The sequence below is a fragment of the Carlito syrichta genome, unplaced genomic scaffold, assembly GCF_000164805.1.
Source record: "Carlito syrichta isolate Samal-C Ts95f unplaced genomic scaffold, Tarsius_syrichta-2.0.1 Scaffold303669, whole genome shotgun sequence".
In the NCBI taxonomy this organism is placed as follows: domain Eukaryota; kingdom Metazoa; phylum Chordata; class Mammalia; order Primates; family Tarsiidae; genus Carlito; species Carlito syrichta.
The window spans coordinates 320,538-340,116 of NW_007247765.1; the positions used below are offsets into that span (position 1 = coordinate 320,538).

The 19,579-nt window shown below is 37.1% G+C and overlaps 1 protein-coding gene across 2 annotated transcripts in view; it reads right to left on the reverse strand.

Annotated features, from left to right (window-relative positions):
- The window catches only part of REV3L (REV3 like, DNA directed polymerase zeta catalytic subunit), a 159,434-nt gene that overhangs the window by 45,176 nt on the left and 94,679 nt on the right, over positions 1–19,579 (reverse strand). For both annotated transcript variants that reach the window (XM_008058987.1, XM_021712854.1), the window contains exons 15-20: positions 17,799–17,878; positions 16,366–16,491; positions 11,165–11,357; positions 9,690–9,801; positions 2,602–2,717; positions 1,139–1,257 (exon numbers count right to left, since the gene is read on the reverse strand). In XM_008058987.1, coding sequence (XP_008057178.1) covers positions 1,139–1,257; positions 2,602–2,717; positions 9,690–9,801; positions 11,165–11,357; positions 16,366–16,491; positions 17,799–17,878 — 746 coding nt within the window. The remainder of the gene's footprint in view (positions 1–1,138; positions 1,258–2,601; positions 2,718–9,689; positions 9,802–11,164; positions 11,358–16,365; positions 16,492–17,798; positions 17,879–19,579) is intronic.

Genomic DNA, 19,579 nt, shown 5'->3' on the forward strand with positions numbered 1-19,579 from the left:
GGCCACTGCACTCCAGTCTGGGCGACAGAGTGAGACTCCAACTCAAAAAAAAAAAAAAAAAATTATTATTATTTATTTGTTTAATTAATTTTAGAGGTAGGGTCTTGCTCTGTCACCCAGGCTGGAGTGCAGAGTCATTATCATAGCTCACTGCAATCTTGAATTCCTGGGCTCAAGTGATCTTCCTGCCTCAGCCTCCCAAGTAGCTGGGACTACAGGAATGTCCCAACATGCTAATTTCTTTTTTTTTTTTGTAGAGACAGGTCTTGCAATGTTGATCAGCTGGTTTTGAACTCCTGGCCTCAAGTGATCCTCCTGATTTAGCCTCCTAAAGTGCTGAGATTATAGACATGAGCCACTGTGCCCAGTGTTTTGCATTTTATAAAGTTCTATTTTGAGCTGGGTATGTTAGTTCACATCTGTAATCCCAGCACTTAGGGAGGTCAAGGGTAGAGGATCCCTTGAGACCAGGAGTTCGAGATCAGTCTGGGCAACATAATGAGACCTCATCTCTAAAAAAATAAGCCAGGCATGGTGGTACTCAACTGTAGTCTCAGCTACTTGGAAAGTTGAGGAGGAAGGATCACTTGAGCCCAGGAAGTTAAGGCTGTGTGGGCTGTGATCGTGCCACTATACTCCAGCCTGGGTAACAGAGTGAGACTCCATCAAAGAGATTAAAAAATAAAAAAAGAGGCTGGGCCCGATGGCTCAGCCTATAATCCCAGCACTTTGGGAGGCCGAGGTGAGTGGATTGCCTGAGCCTGTGGGTTCGAGACCAGCCCTGGCAACTTGGTGAGCCCTCATATCTACAAAATCAAAAAAATTAGCTACGTGTAGTAGTGTGCGCCTATAGTTCCGGCTACTTGGAAGGCTGAGGCGGAAGGATCTCCGGAGCCCAGCAGGTCGACACTGGGGTGGCTATGACTGTGCTACTGCACTCCAGCCTGGGCAATGGAGTGAGACTCCAATTCAAAAAAAAAAAGAAAGCACTATTTTGTAATTCTACTTAAGTGTAATAAAAATAATTAGTAAAAAGCATGAGTTACATAGTACCTTGTATTAATACTCAATGATAATTAAATCATTACATTAATTTAATCTTTTATTCCCAAACAAAATTTTAGAAAAAGCACCTTACCTCATTTCTCATAATTCTCCAAAGATTTAGTGTAATTCGGCCAACGATATTTATCTCACTCATTGTATCTGATCCATATTCATCTCTTTCAGCTGCAAATCTATTCTCAATTTTGTCTTCTAAGGAAGTGAAAACAAATTGTATCAGGGCACACAGAAAGCAAATTTTCAAGCAAATTATGCTAAAGAAAATAAACATTAAAGATGAAGGTTAATAATGAAATGTAATTCAGTCTATTTTATACTGGACTTAAAGAATAGTCATTACTTTGCCTAATAAAAAGTTTCTTTCTTAAATGATGAAAAAATTTTGTGAAATAAATCTGAGATCTTCTCCCTACCTCTTTCTCTATATAGCTAGATAATAAACCATTTTTCTATAAATTTGGTAATTTTTTTTTAAAGATAAAACATCTTACTCTGTCACTCAAGCTGAAGTGCAGTTGCTGTTCACAGGCAAAATCATAGCGTACTGCAATCTCTACTCCTGGCTCAAGCCATCCTTCTGCCTCAGTTTCCTAAGCAGCAGCTAGAACTATAGATACATGCCATCATGCCTGGCTAATTTTTAAAATTTTTTTATAGAGACAGGGTCTTGCTATGTTGCCTAGGCTGGTTTTGAACTCTTGGCCTCAAGTGATAGTCCTGTCTTGGCCTCTCAAAGTGTTGGTATTACAGGTGTGTGTTGCCACACCTGGCAACAGTTCTTGATTCTGAGGCAGAAGGATTGCCTAAGTCTTGAGTGTGCCACATTGCACTCGAGCCTGGGCAACAGAGTAAGACCCCAACTCAAAAATAAAAAATAAAAAAAATCCTGAGGTTATAAAAAACATACATTTTTTTAAAAAGTGCATTATAAATTGTAATTTTGCATGAATAATATCATTCTCCTCTTCAGTTAGGATCAAACTTTTGAGAATAGCCTTCTAAATTCCTGCTATTTTTTTAGCCTGAGACCAAAATAAAAATCAACGAGTAATTAGTTAACAGTATTTTACAATCCATCCTGCCCTTCTTCGCCAGCCAAGTGGATGAAAAGCAGAACCAGCAAACAGAATTCGATCATGGGACACTGAGTCAGAGGGATGTGATTGTGCTTCGTAATGATTATGAAGACTGTCTTCATAATCATTACGAATGGTGGTCAAGTGGCGGATGAAGTAAGTGTAATAGAAACAGAATATATGGTATGGTTATTTAAAAAATACATACACGTATATACAAAAAGTAATTGAAAGGAAAAATCCAACAGTAAATATAGTAGAGAGATTGGAAAATGTTTCATTTTCTTGATTTAAAATTTTTTCTACAATGGAGTTATGATATATCTAGAACTCACATGATTTAGTATTAAAAACTGAGCTAGAACAACAGTACTCTTTTCCATCTTGTCTGTTTTTCCTTTCTAGTTTGCTCAGTCGTTGAACCACAAATCATATTTTAATGACTGTGAATCCTGCCTACCTGGCACCCGAGAGATCATCTGACATAAGTCAACACTTAATGCAGCAGCCCTTTGTAAGAGGTAGCCCCAGGAATGCATCTGAATCTCATATCCTAGTAGAATATCAGGATCATACCTAAAGAAATGAAAAAATTAAACAAGACTCATACATTTGAGACTTTAACCAGAACCCTTTCGCTATGATAGCAAGTACAGAATAAAATTTCATATTCTGTACTAGTTCTCAGATGGGGAAGGGATACAGGGAGACCACAAAACCAGAGCTATCTTCTGGAGGGCAATCCACTTGGAATCCAGGCTTCATTCCCCCTAGGTGAGTGTTCTAGGAACCCATCGGCATTCATGGACCAGCTAGCGTTGTTATGAGAAGCTGCGTTCAGCTTCAGTGAATTTCTTTTTTTGGAAACTCTTTCAATGAGTTTGCCCATTTCATGATGGGTGATTCACGAGTGCAGCTGCCCACACCGCGCTGAGTGTTCAGTGGTTTTTGACCAAAACGGCATGACTCCCATACCCCACTCTCCCTATTTACCCCATCTCGCCCTGAATGACTTTTGGTTTCCCAGGATGAAGAAAGTTCTCAAAGAGAAACGTTTTGCCCACTTGTGAAACAAAGGTGAAACAAAAAAACAGCAGGAGCCCTAAAAGGCATCAACGTGGACCAGTTCAAAAACTATTTTGAGTGGTGAGAGAAGTGTCTTGATAGGTGTCTTGATACAAGTTTAAACATGTAAAAATAAACACATTTTAAAATAAATAAATTCTATTTTGGGGTCCCCTCTTGTATACTGGTATCTACAGAATTTTTATAAAGGAAGGGATGGGTGGTCAGAGTACTTGATTTGAAGCCACTTTTGTAAAGTGGACGCAACTTTTACTTAGCTGTGCATTTATTTGCTGTGAGTTGGGAGAGCAGCTAGAGGCTGGGGTAGGAGGTAGGCCATCACCTTCAAAGTGTAAGAGTGAGGGCGCGAGTGAGAATGTGATGTGGGTCGGGCAAGGTGAAGTGTGAGGGTGGTTGGCATGGTATTTTGAAGACCCCCCAGGTAATTGTTTCCACTTCTCCACCCATTTTTTCCTTTTTTTTGAGATGGGGTCTCACTCTGTTGTCCAGGCTAGAGTACAGTAGCACAATCCTGGCTCATGGTACCTCGACTTCCTGGGCTCAGGTAATCCTTCTTCCTCAGCCTCCTGAGTAGCTGGGACTACAAGCATGCACCACCACGCCTGGCTAACTTTTACCTTTTTTTGTAGCGATGAGGTCTCGCTATGTTGCCTAGATTAATCTTGAACTCCTGGTCTCAAGTGATCCTCTCACCTCAGCCTCCCAAAGTGCTAAGATTATAGGTGTGAGCCACTGTGCCCGGCTCTCTATCCTTCTCTATCCTTAATACTACCCTTAAACAGTTTTAATACTGAGGAAGAAAATTAAAACGCCTTTAATTTTAATATTGACTTGATCCTCACATAAGGCTTAAATAATGACAAGCTTGTCCTCTAAACCTAACAGGAAAGTGATCCAGTTTAGTGGAAGACTGAAATATTAACAGAGATGAGATGAATGTGGGAGTTAAACACTAGAACTTGGAGAAAAATGTGCTCACTGCATTGGTCAAACGGAACTGACATCCTGCATCAGACCCAGAAGGAACCTCTGGGGCTCCTCTTAGAGCCTCCATATTGTGACCACCACAGTGAAATGTTTGGTTATAGAATAAGGGGGGAGGAGTATTTATCCCCAAAGGGAAGACATCATGGGGAAGACAGGAATTGATTATAGTCAATTGATTACGTTTTTTTTTTGAGTTGGCGTCTCTGTCGCCCAGGCTGGAGTGCAGTGGTATGCTCATAGCCACTGCAGCCTCAACCTGCTGGGATCAGGTGATCCTTCTGCCTCAGCCTTCCAAGTAGCTTTGAAGGTGAGTGGTACTACAGGTACATGCTATCAAGTCCAGCTACTTTCTTTGCTTTACTGTAGACATGAGGACTCACCACGTTGCCCAGGCTGGTCTTGAACCCTTGGGCTCAGGCAATCCTCTCATTTCCGCCTTCCAAAGTACTGGGATTACAGGTGTGAGCCACCATGTCCAGTAGTCACAAGTTTTGGGAGCAAAAACTACAGTAACTGTATCAAATAGAAGCTGCAAATTGCTCTGATTATTTTATTCTTTATGAAAGTCAAAAGGTGTGAAATAACACAAGAGTCTAAGAGCTGAGTGTTACATAACTACTCACAGTCCCTCTGAACTGTGGGATATGCAGCCTATTCAAATTATATCATTCAACATCCTAAGCTCAGTCAATGCCTACAGGAGAAGCTATCTGTGATCTCTGGTAACCCCAAGGGCCTGTGTTATCGCAATGAATCATGGTCAGATCCCTGGATCTACTTTTAGAACTGATATGCTAATATTTCATAATACTTCTATAGCTACTTTATTAAAGTGGGGGTTGAATGGCTTTACTTTTTGGTTAGTCAATAAAAATCAGAATGCTACAAGAATGTTTTCTGACTTTTAGTTCTGGAGTATTTAAGTGGCTGATGCCAAAAGAACTAAGTTCAAACTTCTCCAATAGCATACTTTTAATGCTTCCTATTGCCTGAAGGCCCTATCAAAGTATATTCTATAATATAAATTTTACTATCTGTGATCTGCTCATGATCTATTACTGAGCATCCCTCTAACTTCTTAGAAGCAAAATAATGAACATATTATCCATGTGCTTTTCTCTATACAAATAGAGTTGACCTTTCTGAGAAAACGGCTTAGTTGGTTAAAAACTTACTGACTGAAGCAAGGCAATAAGCAACAATGATGTGACTATCCAGAAAGAAGTCCATAAAGACCCCAGGGCACTCAGGGAAAGAACTGTCCCAATGCTCTTTGTGCTTAGTCTTCTATCAGAACACTCAAAACCTCACCACATCTTTGTTGATACCAACTTCATCTCTTCCTTAACTCCCTTTAGAACAGTCAGAGATGAACTATCTACTCATCCAGCACATCTCCCTTCAAAACTATGAATGTAATGAATGGCTAAGAAAGAGCTCGGCAGAAGTAGCAAGTAGCTCTAAGAATCAGCAGGGACCAGAGATTTGAAGATCCCCCCACACACGAACCCACAGAGTGGACTTGGTACTAGGAGTGATTCAGAACAGGCATGACAGTGTGGCCAATCAACCTTAAGATCTTGAGAATCACACACATTTCCAAGTACAGTCACAGCATGGAGAAGATGCCAGATGATTCCAGAGTCCTTGTGTTACAGCTCTTATAAAGACAGTTGTTCTGTTTCTTCACCCAAGTCTTCTGATTCATACATCTTGTTACTGCACAAATTACTAGTCACCTGTCTAAGTTGGTCAAGTGCACTCATTTTTTAATAATGTTCTGAAAATAATTTACTCAGTTAAAAAGTTGTCTACTTTTATAAACTGCTACTGCTCAGAAATGACTGCTGAAAAAGGTTATCCTGGCCGGGCACGGTGGCTGTCTGTAATCCCAGCACTTTGGGAGGCCAAGGTGAGAGGACTGCCTGAGCTTGGGGGTTCAAGACCAGCCCGGGCAACTTGATGAGATCTTGCCTCTACAATAAATCACAAACGATTAGCTGGGCATGGTGGCGTGTGTCTGCATTTCCAGCTATTTGGAAGGCTGAGATGGAAGGACCGCCTGAGCCCAGCAGGTTGAGGATGCGGTGGCCATGAGCGTGCCACTGCACTCCAGATTGGGTGACAAAGAGTGAGACTCCAACTAAAAAAAAAAAAACGTTATCTGATGCGTCTCTTAATGGATTTTTTTCACAGACTTTGTTATTTTAGAAGAACTGTACAGTTGTTTCAATATTTTTCAGATATATTATATAGATATTTATTTTTGACCTGGAAGCCGTTTAGTCTTAAAAGACTCTTAAGCCGGGCTTGGTGGCTCAGTCTGTAATCCCACGCCTTTGGGAGGCTGAGGTGAGTGGATTGCCTGAGCCCGCGGATTCGAGACCCGCCTGGGCAACTTGGCGAGACCTCATCTCTACAATAAATAAAAAAATCAGCCGGGCGTGCTAGTGCATGCCTGTAATTCTGGCTACTTGGAAGGCTGAGGCGGAAGGATCGCCGGAGCCCAGCAGGTCGAGGCTGCGGTGGCCGGGAGCGGCCACTGCACTCCAGTCTGGGTGACAGAGTGAGACTCCAATTAAAAAAAAAAAAAAAAGACTCAAAACTGATAAAATAGCTTTTTAAAGTTTAAAAGCTAAAGGTTTCCATTTCTTTTTTGTGATATTTGGTGACAATAACAAGGTCTTGATGATTTGTTCTTCAATTTCTAGTGAGTTTTACTCTATTAGATTTCTAAAAGTTACACAAAATACAAGATTGAGTACATGAGATTAGTAGCAAAGAAAAAAAAAACTGGGTAAGATGGAAATAGCAGAAACAACAACAAAAAATGGTTTTATTTGCTTAAGTAGCAAAAAACACTTTGCACTTAATATTTTATTTTTTGAATCAGGGTCTCCCTCAGTCACTCAGGCTGGAGTGCAGTGGCACGATGCTGGCTCTTCACAGCCTCTACCTCCTGAGCTCAGGTGATCCTTCCACCTCAGTTTCCCAAGCAGCTGGGACTATGGGAATGCCACTACACTAGGCTAATTTAGAGATGAGGTCTTACCATGTTGCCCAGGTTGGCGTACGTAATATTTTAAATAACCCACTAGGTAACTATACAGATGAGATAAGGGTACTCTGGCTAGGGAGGTGGCAATGGGCATAGAGGGGAAGCCGTGATCTTAAAAAATAATTCTGAGGTTAAACAGATAGGATGTAATGTAAATATACTAGTATGTAGGGAAGAGAAGAAGGGAAGAATAGCTTATATTTAAGTTAGGGAGACTGGGCAAAATGTAAAATTAACAGTCCAAGGAAATATATATAGAGAAAAATGATAATAACAAGAAGATAATAAAATTTGACTTTACTTGTTTAATCACCTCGTACTCTTTTTTTTGTGTCTGTCACCTAAGGAAGCAAATACTAAGAATGAAAAAATAAAGACAATGAAACCCTTTAAGAGCCTGTATTTATATTTTATTCATTTTTATATTTAGCACCTCGCACTGCACTTTACATACAGTTAACACTTACGTACTAACTACATACCAGGCACTGGGCCAAGAGTTTTATGTGTATTATCTACCCATTTTACATACGAGAAAAGCAAAGTTGAGAGAGATAAGCAACTTGTCCAAGACAGAAACACAGGATCAGCTGGTCCCAGAGCCCGAGCTGAGCAGGCTTCTTAACACAAGGGGCAAGAGAATGAGATGGTCTTTTTGAGAGCTGCCTAGACTAATATACAAAGAAGATTACAGAATTAAATGCTGATATTTAAGCATTTTTCTTCTTTTTATAATAGTTTTTTTTATCCCTTTTTCCTTAGTGACTAGTAGAATTCATTTTATGGACATTGAAGAAAGTTACTGCACTTGTAAATGTCTGACAAAATTCTCAATGTTGGCAGGCAATCCTGTGGTTGAGAATATACCTAATAACGAGAAGACAAGCATACTAAGCCCAGGGCATTATTGGACATGTGCTGATATGCAAAATGGCATTAACTGAAATTCTTACATATTCCATTTGCTAAGTTGTTTGCAGAAATAAAGGTGTGAACACTGAAAGCATCTGACATGATGACAACCTCTATGAGAAGATAAAAGGTAGGACTGACAAGACTCAGATGGATAGGAATCCAGCCAGTCACAGTGCTATCAACGGTAAAAATACTTTCTTCTTTTTCCTCCACTGAGTGGTGGGTAGTAGCATACCACTCTGTCATTTAATTGTGTTTTGTAGAAAACACATTTTCTGATTTTCTTATTTATTTATTTATTTATTTTTGAGTAGGAGTCTCACTCTGTCATCCAGGCTGGAGGGCAGTGGCATGCTCATGGCCACCGCAGCCTTGATCTGCTGAGCTCAGGCGATCCTTCCACCTCAGCCTTCTAAGTAGCTGGAACTACAGGCACAGCCACCACGTCTGGTGAATTTTCTGATTTATTGTAGAGATGGGGGTCTCACCAAGTTGCCCAGGTTGGTCTCAAACCCATGGGCTCAGGCAACCCTCTCACCTCGGCCTCCCAAAATGCTGGGATTATAGGCATGAGCCACTGCACTCAGCCTTCTAATTTTCAAAATGGTTTATTTTAACCTATTCGGGAGTCAATCCAATGAGTCTTTAGGGTGCCATCTTGATCTCTGACGTAGAATATCAATCCAGTTCTTACAGAACAGAAAGTGGGAGGAAGGAAGAGTGTAACAACATTGCAAGGACAGCATTGCAAGCATTAGGATCTTAAGAGTATTTTCATGATGAATCTTGGCATTTAAAATTCTAAACATAGCAATGGGCAGAAATCTCATGTTCTTAGAAAGTGAAGCATTTAATGAGAGTTCATGGCTACTAAGAGTTATACTTGAGAACATACAAAAATCCACCTTATTTTAATTTTAAATTACAATATTTTTGTTAAAAAAAATCCCTTTCATAACCTTGACAAGATTCTACTGTCAACCTCAAGATCAAATGGTCAAAAGAGATTTTTAAGGAACTGTGTACACAAGAGTATGTAACAGATAGTCCATCCCAAAGCTTTTTGGAAATATTGGGCTTGTTTAGAACTCAGAATGCATTAAAAACAAAAAATAAAAAAAGGTACTGAAATGCTGGCTGGCTCCCAAGGTAGAAACTTATCTAATGAATAACACAATTTAAATTTAGTACAGTTTCCCATTATTTCAGCACCGCAGAAAAATGGCCCTAAAATCAAACTGGGAAATCAGAGGCTGAGCAAATATTTCTTTCACTGGCCCCAAAATTTTGAGAATAGAATATTGCTTTTCCTATCCCTTATTTGATGGAAATGATAATGACTGTGGGAGGTGAAAGTAAAATCTTTTTTCCAGAAATAATTCTACTTTCAAGGGTCACAGGAAGGAATTCTCTTCTTTCCTATCTTTATTTACATTAGCTGCAATAGCATAAAAAGACTCTTTGCACAAAAACTAGAAAAATCAGAAAATACAAAACAGTACCTCTTTATTATATTTGCAATTTCTTGAAAAAGTGCCTTCTCATCAGCAGCATAGGTGACTTCTAGTCCTGTAATTCCAGATCTAATAAGTAATGGAGTCTGATATCTGATATCTAAGAAAAAGACAAAATTTATTATATGAAATTAATAATACTACATACTATAAAGGTAATATTATTTCTTACTTTTAAGTGAAGTTGTGCTACTGAAATATTTCAAATTAAGAAAGCATTTCCCAAAGTAAAAACATAATCCAATTTCTTAAAAAATTTCTCAACAGGCTTTCTAGTTGAATATACAACTGAAAATCCAAACTTTGTATTTTCAATTATTTTCTTGCAAAATCTACATTCACAAAATTCCCTAGATAGTAACATGTCACTCATGAGGAAATTTTATTACTCTGATTCTGTCTTTACTCTTCCTAAGAGGAAGTACTTTCCTAATAGAGAATATTTTAGTTAATGGTATGCTGAAACATGTTTGACCTCTCCAGGAAAAGAAAATCAAGGCCTGATTTGCAGTGCTCGCCTATTTCATGATGTAAAGACTTTTCTCCTACCCTGTGGCTGATTTTGAACTACCAAAGCAGCATCAACTAGTTTGAAAATTCATGAAAATCCAGTAATTGGCTTGTGAGCAGGTAGGGGCCTGTTCTAACACACCATTGATGGAACTGTAGATTCTTACATGGTTTTATTCTACCTAAGACTTCCTCCTCAGGGGACTGAATTCACTTGTAATGGTTACCTTTTAAAGCAGCAGAGGGACACTTAGTGTTTTACAAAATGCATTATATAGCACACTATATGAAGACTCTCTGAACTGAAAGTATATGTATTTGGAAAGAAATATAAAGAAACATAAACAAAGCCAGAACATACCTTAAATGTCTCTTATAAACCATTAACTTACAATAGCACCTTAACTTCCTAAACCAAAGAGAAACTCTGTATCAGTAGCAAAATCCCTGCATATGCATACATAAGGAAGATTACACACCCAATCTAGCAATACATAGTCATTTGGATTGGATTCCATATTAACAATTTGTACTTTATAAAGTAATACTTGGAAAATTAGATACGCTAATAAGAAATTTTATTAAGATCTTTATACTGCATTGCTTCTGTCTTTAAAAAAAATGGAGATGGGGTCTTGTCACGTTGCTTAGGCTGAAGTGCAGTGGCTACTCACACAGCACTACAACCCCAAACTCTTGGGCTCAAGCAATCCTTCTGCCTCTGCCTCCTGAGTAGCTGGGACTACAGGCGCATGACACCATGCCGGACTTCTAATTCAAGTAGGAATAATGAATCTAGGACCAAGTTATACACAACCTCCCACCCCACCTCAGCAGATAATTTAGAATGGAGTAGTTGTCTTCGCTGGGATTCGATCTCTAGCACAGGAATTCCCTGGTGAGAGGCTCATCCTAGAGTAGGCAGGTATGTCATTAATAAGAATGAAGTAGACCTTGGCTGAAGACGGTCTTGTCTCTGTCAATTACGATGGCACCCGTGAGCTCTGTTCTTCCTGTGTCTGGGAGTGGCGTGTCGGATGAGATGCAGTAGAACAGGGCACAGATTGGGTCAAATTCGGGATCCGGTTCCAAGTCTCGCCTAGTTCGAGCATGTAACTCCACGCTGATTAGAGTAAGATTTTGTATCTATAAAAATAAATAAAAATTTAAAAATGCACAAGACATGCTCAAAGAAGTATGTTTCACTAAGGCTCTAAGAAAATGTGTGTGCGAAATTACAGACAAAATGGCCATAAAGGACAAAGTCACAGTTTAACTTTCCATATGAAGACTGATGATTTGGGGACTACGGGTGCGCACAACCCCGCCCAGCTAATTTTTAAAAATTTCTGTAGAGATGAGGGCTTGCTATGTTGACTAGGTTGGCCTCGAACTCCTAGCTTAAGTAATACTCTCACCTTAGCCTCTCAAAGTACAAAGATTACAGGCATGAGCCACCATGCCCAGACAAAACAGGATTTTTATTTCCAAGATTAGAAAGTCAATTCATAAATTCAGAAAAACAAGTCAATTCATATTTTTATTTCACAAAATCTGCTTGTGATGTAATTTCTCAATGACAGTACTTAAAACTGTCTAAAATATGTGCAGTGCCTTGCATTTTCCTCAATTCCTGTATGAGAAAAAGAATGACTAGTCCAAGTGGTTGTACACTGAAACCAAAGTCTGTCACATTTTACTTTTTATGTAGTTAATTATAGTTTCACCTGTAGTTTAAATGAAAGAGAAGTTTTCTTTTAGTTTAAATTTCCTATCTATTACTTCTCTACTGCTCAAGGCTACTTAAATTTAGACTTTTGCATATACTAGATACATTTTAAATTATAGTTTCTCCTGAAAAAAAAGGAATAGCCAAATTTTTACCCATGCACATTTTCCCTTTGACATATAATGCAAAAAAAAGTTAACATTTGTGTCTCACACTTATTTTCCTATGCTAATAAAAACTCTTAACTGTAATTCTTAGTTTTCTTTCTAAAATCAGAATAGAGTAAGTAGAAATTCTGAGTAAGAAAAACAAAATTTAGGTTGAATTCATGATTATAGCTGGAATTATATCCCATCATTTAACCCTGTATCTCTGGCAATAAAAACAGTAGACTATTGTTACAATATTGGTAATTATTCAGACCATATACATTTACCAAAGAATTTTTATTTACCTTGCATGGAAACTGTTGAAAAAAATATAAATGCAAGTCTCTTACTAATGATGGGAATAAAATTTGGTACATCTCTTTGGTGGATAATTTAGAAAACCTATTAAAATTAAAAATGGACATAGCCTTTTAGCAATTCTCCTGAGAGTTTACCCTACGGATCTACTCATACATGTAACCAAAGTATACATACAAGGATATTCACTCACAATTATAATAGCAAAGACTGGAAAAAACGTCAAAGTTTATCTGTTGGGGACTGGTTACATATATTATGTGGGCTCCATAAAGGCTACATACTACAGAATACTCTGTAACCTTTAAACTTTTCAAAAGAATGAGCCAGTTCTATATGTCCTAATATAAGACCACAATAATACACTGATAAATGAAACTAGTGAATACAGTATGCGTCTATATAAGTAACAGAACCTCATGCACAGAAAATTTCTACAAAAAGACAAAAATATGTAGAATGGCTTATTGTCTTTGGGAAAGCCTGAGCTGCGAGGTTTACTTTTCATTGTAAATCTTTCTGTCCTGATTGAATTTTTCCATGTACATGTAATACTGCATGTATTCATTAGTAAGTTATTAGATACCTTTAAAACTATAAAGAATATTAATCATGTATGTATAAGGCAGAAGAAATAATAAATCAAATATCTACAAACCCACCACTTTCCTCAGAAATATATAGTATTGTTTCTATTTTTAAAATATTAACATTAAAAAAAATAAATCAAGTGAAATGGGGAGCTAAGGGAAAGAAGTTCTATGTTTTCTTCAATGCATAGTCTTTATAGGATGTTTTTAACCCTTTGACTCAGAGACATCTTGTGGATCACCTACCAGCAACTCAACCTCACTTTTTTTGTGAAGCAGTGAAAAACTAATCACTATTATAGACTCTAATTCCTGAGTGATCTTTCACAAAGAACTGAGTATCACATGTTCTCACTCATAAGGGGACCTTGAACAACTACCATAATACTATAAGAAAAGGATTGACAGTAGTGGGAAACTGTGGGGGGGGGAGGTGGGATTGACAGTAGTGGAAATCTGCCTGGGGAAGGGGGGACACACCTCATCAACAAGGGTACCTGCACAATGAATATTTGTATACCTAACTCTGGATTGTACCCCACAATTTTAAAATTAAAAAAAAATGCAAAAGAAAAACCAATCACTTCATATTAAATAGTATAGTGCTGGAACCAATTACTTTATTGTAATGATATTTGGTTTATAATGAAATTTTGGACATTGAGGAACTTATTTGTGACCAAAAAAATCAACATTTTATATTGTATATTTTTCTAACGAGTGGTATATGTGAAACAGTCACCAACAAGCACTGCAGGTTCATAGATACGTGTTGTGCAATAGTAACGTGACATCTTCCACCTGGTATTTTTCTATTTGAGCAGACAATGCAGGCGCATTTTCTTCCTCTCATGTTAATAATATGTAATTTATTGTCCAGTCTGTTGTTTAAAGATGTGAAAAGACATTCTCTTTCTACATAATGCCAAAGGTTAATTTTTTATATACATCTCAGCATATATTTCATCTCTTTATTTGCCTTTGTGTGCTGTTTGAATGGAAAACTTCAAGGCAACATACATCTTGGAAGAATCTGCACTGGCATAAGTTTATCCTGTACAATCACCAGCAATTTCTTTATGTCCCCTGAGAGAGAACATCTGAGTGGTTTGCTAGATTTATGATGTCCCCTCACAAGGGACATCTGAGTGCAAAGGATTAAAAATAAGCATGCATTAATTTAGTAAATACAAAAATTTTAAATGAAGAACTTCTCCCATGAACTCAAACCAAACAACCAGTTTCATTAGAAAAGAATCAACATGTGGAAACTACAGAGAAGACTATAAAGGCAATTTCAGGTCAAAACAGTTTTGTTGGTTGATTTATTTATTTATTAGACCAAATTTTCACACTCCAATTCTGCCTTTCTAGTCCTTGATATAAAATGCATGACTGTGCTGGGAAGTACTTTTTAAGGAAAGATTTAGTGAGTGTGACCAGGCAAGAGGGAAGTGAGAAGGGAAGAGATGTTACAACCCTTCTTTTCTGCACTGAGTAATGATGTGCAGAAGAAAGAGATTGTCACAGGACAGAGGGAACAAATGCTAGGGGCACAAATTCCCAGAGAAAGGAAGACAACAGTGTGGGTTTTTTGTTTGTTTCCTATTTTGACCACCAGGCGGCTATGTGGAATGTGCCTTGAGATCAGGAAAGCCTGTGTCAGAAGGAAGAAGCTGTCAGAGCAACCAGCCTGGCCTTGAGTGATTTTAACTTCCACAGGGCCCATGACTTTGACATGCAGTTACCAAGAAGAATGCTGGAGAAAACGACATTTCTCAAATAAGATAGCAATCAAATGTAAAAAATCTTTTTGCTAAGGTCAATCAAATGTGCTTCAGTACATATTTTTATATTTTTAACAAAGGATTTTAAAATTTTTTTCTCATTTCAGGTGTGCATTTGATAAGATGCATATTCCTGGGCTTATCAATTTATCTGGGCTTCTGGGGCTAGTACAGGCCCTGGCACAAAATAGAAACTTTCCAAATGCTGCTGAATGGAATAGTGCGCAACTGAACAAACGAGGGAGTCACACTATGCTCAGTCTAATTCTAAAAACATACTACTCTCAGTTCGAGTTTAGGGTAAGAATGAGGAAAATATTTAAAGTTTTCCTTCAGTCTATGTTAATCCAGTCCTGAGAACAGTTAAGTCAGAATTGACTTGAGAATAAAAAAGGGAAAACTAAAAAACTGAATTGTAACCCAAAAAGTGGTTTCTAATTCTCTTCTTTAAGGGCAAAGACACAAAACATCTGCATAAACCAGCACTGTCCAACAGAAATATAATGAAAGCCACATGCAATTTACAGTTTTCTAGTAGCCATATTAAAAAAAAGTTAAATTAAAGACATTTAAATTTTATCCAACATGTCTAAAATATTACTCTTTCAACATGAAATCAATATAAAAATTACTAATAATTTTACTTTTTCCCATTAAATCTTTGAAATCTATATTTATTATAGCACATCTCAATGTGTATGCTAAATTTTCTATGAAAATACTTGACCTATATTTAGATTTCATAAAATTTACAGTTAAAGAAGTTTTATATACCCAAGTTATTATAGACATACTTAAAAGTTTCTAATAAATGAATCAAGTACCAGTTTTTAAATCTAAATGAATTAAAATGAAATAAAATTTAAAATTTAGTTCCTTAGTTGTATAAGCAAAAATTTAAGTTCTCAATAGCCATGCTGCCAGGTACTACAATAACAGCACAGGTATAAGCAACGAAACCATATTTTGATTTCTACCTTACTACCAGTTAGATGTGTGCTTTAAGCTTGTTTTCTGTATACAAATAAATGTAGTGCCCCAATCACATATTCTTTCCAATCCATACTATGACTGATGTACATTTTTGCAATACAGAGTCCTAGTCTTTGGCATATAGTCTATGCTGTGAGATAAATGGGTTAAAAACAGATTATGTGAATTAATGAATTTATCCTCTCCTATAGTAAGCTTTAATCCACTAAGCCAAACAGACAGAAACTACAAGTAAATATCAAATCTAGGATATGATATGACATCCTAATATAATAATCCCCAAATAACAAAAATACTTTCTAATAGTTCAAACATCTTTCTAATTTTACCTTCTATAGTTGAATTTCAGTTAAAAGATTTGTGAAAGTTTTGAAACCACAATGTAGTCTAAGCAACCTATACCTTATAAAGTTTTCCTATTTTACTAAATATGTAGATATATATTACCCAGTATGAAAAATAAAACACAAAGAAGACTGATAAGAATTTAATGTATTCCCTCCTCATCAAAAAGTTTCCATACTTGTTTTATAGAATAAAATGTAAGAGTTAAACACAGTGTATATATCCTTACTGTTGCAGTTTTACCTCGTGTAAAGCTTTTGCCTCCTGCAAGTTTTGTATGCTGACTTTGAAACCATAAGTATTGTTTAAAGATGGTCCATCAATCTGAGAAGTTTCTTTCTTTGGGCTATTTACTGCTGCAAATTGATTCTATTAAGAAAAAACACACATAGCCATAAAAAGATAAATGAGCAATCCTTTTTCTTTCTTTTGGGTACTTATTCCCACTCAGATAACATGCTTTAGGTGCTTAGCAATAAATGATAAATTAATATCATCTCTAAGTTCAAGAAGAAACAGTACTTTATTAACATTCTTTTCATGCTAGTAATTCAAGATGCCATAACTGGATGTATGTAGAATTATCTTATAAAATCTATAAGCAAATTGTATGCTACCTCTGAGTTTACATGCTCCCAACACTGAAAATAACAGTCTTGTAGAGGCTGACACTTATGCCACATGTACATTTATCTGGACCTTTTTTGGAAGTAAGACAAGCAAGCAATCAATATATTTGCAACTACTTTGGCTAAAGGTTGAAAAGATTTGAAATTCTGAATCTGTGTTTTACCCTAATATATTTTAAAAGATGAAATAAATAAAACAATGTAAATAATCTTCAACGGTTTAGAAAATATAGAATCTTGCCATTTCTTAAAAAATTTTTTTCCTGGTTTCTAAATTCACTACTCATTTTCCCCAAAGTGTTGATTTATGTTCATAACATACTGTTACAGTATTTGTTTTAACATATATAGCTTGTAATTCAATAATACTCTTTTATAAATGAAAGTTTTAAAAGTATAATCTCAGAATAGAAATATCAAAATATATTTTATGCAGTTAATAATATTTATGAGAAGTGGCCAATATGAAAGTGATTTCTATCATCATGTGTTTCCAAGGATACATGTCTAACGTGTATTTTTTCTCATAACCATATACTTCTTAATTAAGTACTGTCACATTTTTAGTATTTGAATAAAGAGATGACTTTTCAGAGTTTCGACAGTAAATAACATTGCTTTCCTTTGCTACTTAATAAAATAAATTTTAAAAATGAATAAGGTTATATCTGAGAAAAAAGGAATAAACTGAGAAAAAGGATATATTTTTGGTGGGATCAAAAATCACTTACTTGAGCTCTGCTGTCACTGGACTGTTCTGATTTTGCCAGTAATCAGTTAATGTATTTGTATCCTCATAATCCACACTTTGGCTATCATATTCACTTTCTCTGTAATATTTGTATTTACATATAAGAATCTTTTAGATCCCAACAACAACAACAAAAAACTAAAAAAAAAGAGGCAATTTCTTGTTGTCTCAAAGATACGTAAATAAAGATGTAAAAATATAGTAAGATTTTAAAAATTGAGACACATCAGTTTTCTAACTGAAATCTAAGAAGATTGGATCTTCCACTGATCTTTAAAAATGTTGAGTATAGTTACCTTTGCTTGTGTTAAGAGTACTCTTCTAAGAGTGTCAGTATTACTTTCTTTCTTATTACTCAACTTCTGGGTTTTTGGTTCTGTAGAAAGAAATTTCATATTTTAACATGTAATATCAAAATTACCTGCTTCTGGTTTTTTTTAAACTTTTGCTGTTCCAAATACTTAAGTATCACTTGTGAGTACTGTCTTGTGAATTCCCCCAAAACTTCATAATTTAAAAAAGAAACCAATTCAAGTCTCTGATTTCCAACAAAATAACTTTTTAACATTCTGTATTTTTAAATAAACATGCCTAGGTTTTATTACCATGTTTTATACCTCAGTCAATAGCCTAGGAAGTAATTTAATTCGGTTATTCACTTATTTATCAAGTATCTATAAAGAAGAGGAAAAGACATTCTCTGCCCACAGAAACTAGAGAGAGAATCAGATGTTCATCAAATACATACAGAAAAATAAAGTTATAATTGGAGTAAGTACAACAAAGAATATAATCAGGAATTTTTATCTAGTCAAGGAGATTAGGGAAGGCTTCTCTGAGCTGAAACCCAAAGAGAGAGTAATTAACTAGGAACAGAGTGGGGTTTCCCAAATTGCTGCTTTTAAAAATAACTGGAGATTTTTAAGAGTAGATAAGACGGCCAGTGCAGGAGCCCGTGTGAAAGGTAATGACAGCTGGCCAAGGCTGTGGTGGCAGCAGTAGAATAAATAGACAGATTTGGATGAACTAGAGGATGAACAAGTGATGGGACTTTGGAATGAGCTGGAAACCACAGAGTGGTAGTGAGGGATCGGGTGGTGTGCCAGTGAATTCTTTTTTTTTTGAGTTGGACTCTCACTCCGTTGCCCAGGCTGGAATGCAGTGGCATACTCACAGCAAACCCCAGTGTCGACCTGCTGGGCTCAGGTGATCCTTCCAAGTAGTTGGAACTACAGGTGTGCACTACCACACCCAACTAATTTTTGATTTATTGTAGAGATGAGGTCTTGCCAAGTTGCCCAGGCTGTTCTCGAACTCATGGGCTCAGGCAATCCCCTCACCTTGGCCTCCCAAAGTGCCGGGATTACAGGCTTGAGCCACCATGCCCGGTGCCAGTGAATTCTGTTTCTGACTTGGGCAACTGACTGAGAGGTGGTGGCATTATTCCTTGAAAGATGGAAAACTGAAAGAAGAAGATGGGTTTTGATGTGTGGCCATGCACATTTATGTAAGAGTGTGTTGGGGAAATGGTGAATGCGTGTCGGGGAAGCAGGGATTGATTTTTAAAATCCTGACCCTGAGGAGCCATTGAGCATTTGAGAGGAAATTCCAGGTAGGCAGGTGGATATTGTGTTCTGGAGAGCAAAAGAGAGTTCTGAACTGGAAATACACATCTGTGAGTTATCTATAGAAATCTACTGGTAGGAATTAGATCATTTAGAGAAAAATAAAGGCTTAAAACCGCCCAGATAATAACAGAGCAGTGAGGTAAGCTTCCAAGGCAAGCAGAAAGGAAACAACAGAGAACAGGAGGAAGGCCAAGGGAGGAGTGGCCCCAGAAGGGAGGTGGGGTCAGCAGGAGAAGAGCCACTCAGACAGCGCGTGACAGGAGGACCAGCAAGATGAGAAGAAGGGAAGGCTGCTGAGTGGACGCCATCTTACCCAGAAGGCAGGAGATAAGATGAAACACATGGAAGCAGGTATGACAACAAGACAGATGCAAAGGTTTCCCTGGGATAACGTTCCGAGACATGACAATAATCATCACTTAAAAAGCCCTGATTTTCATTATAGTCTA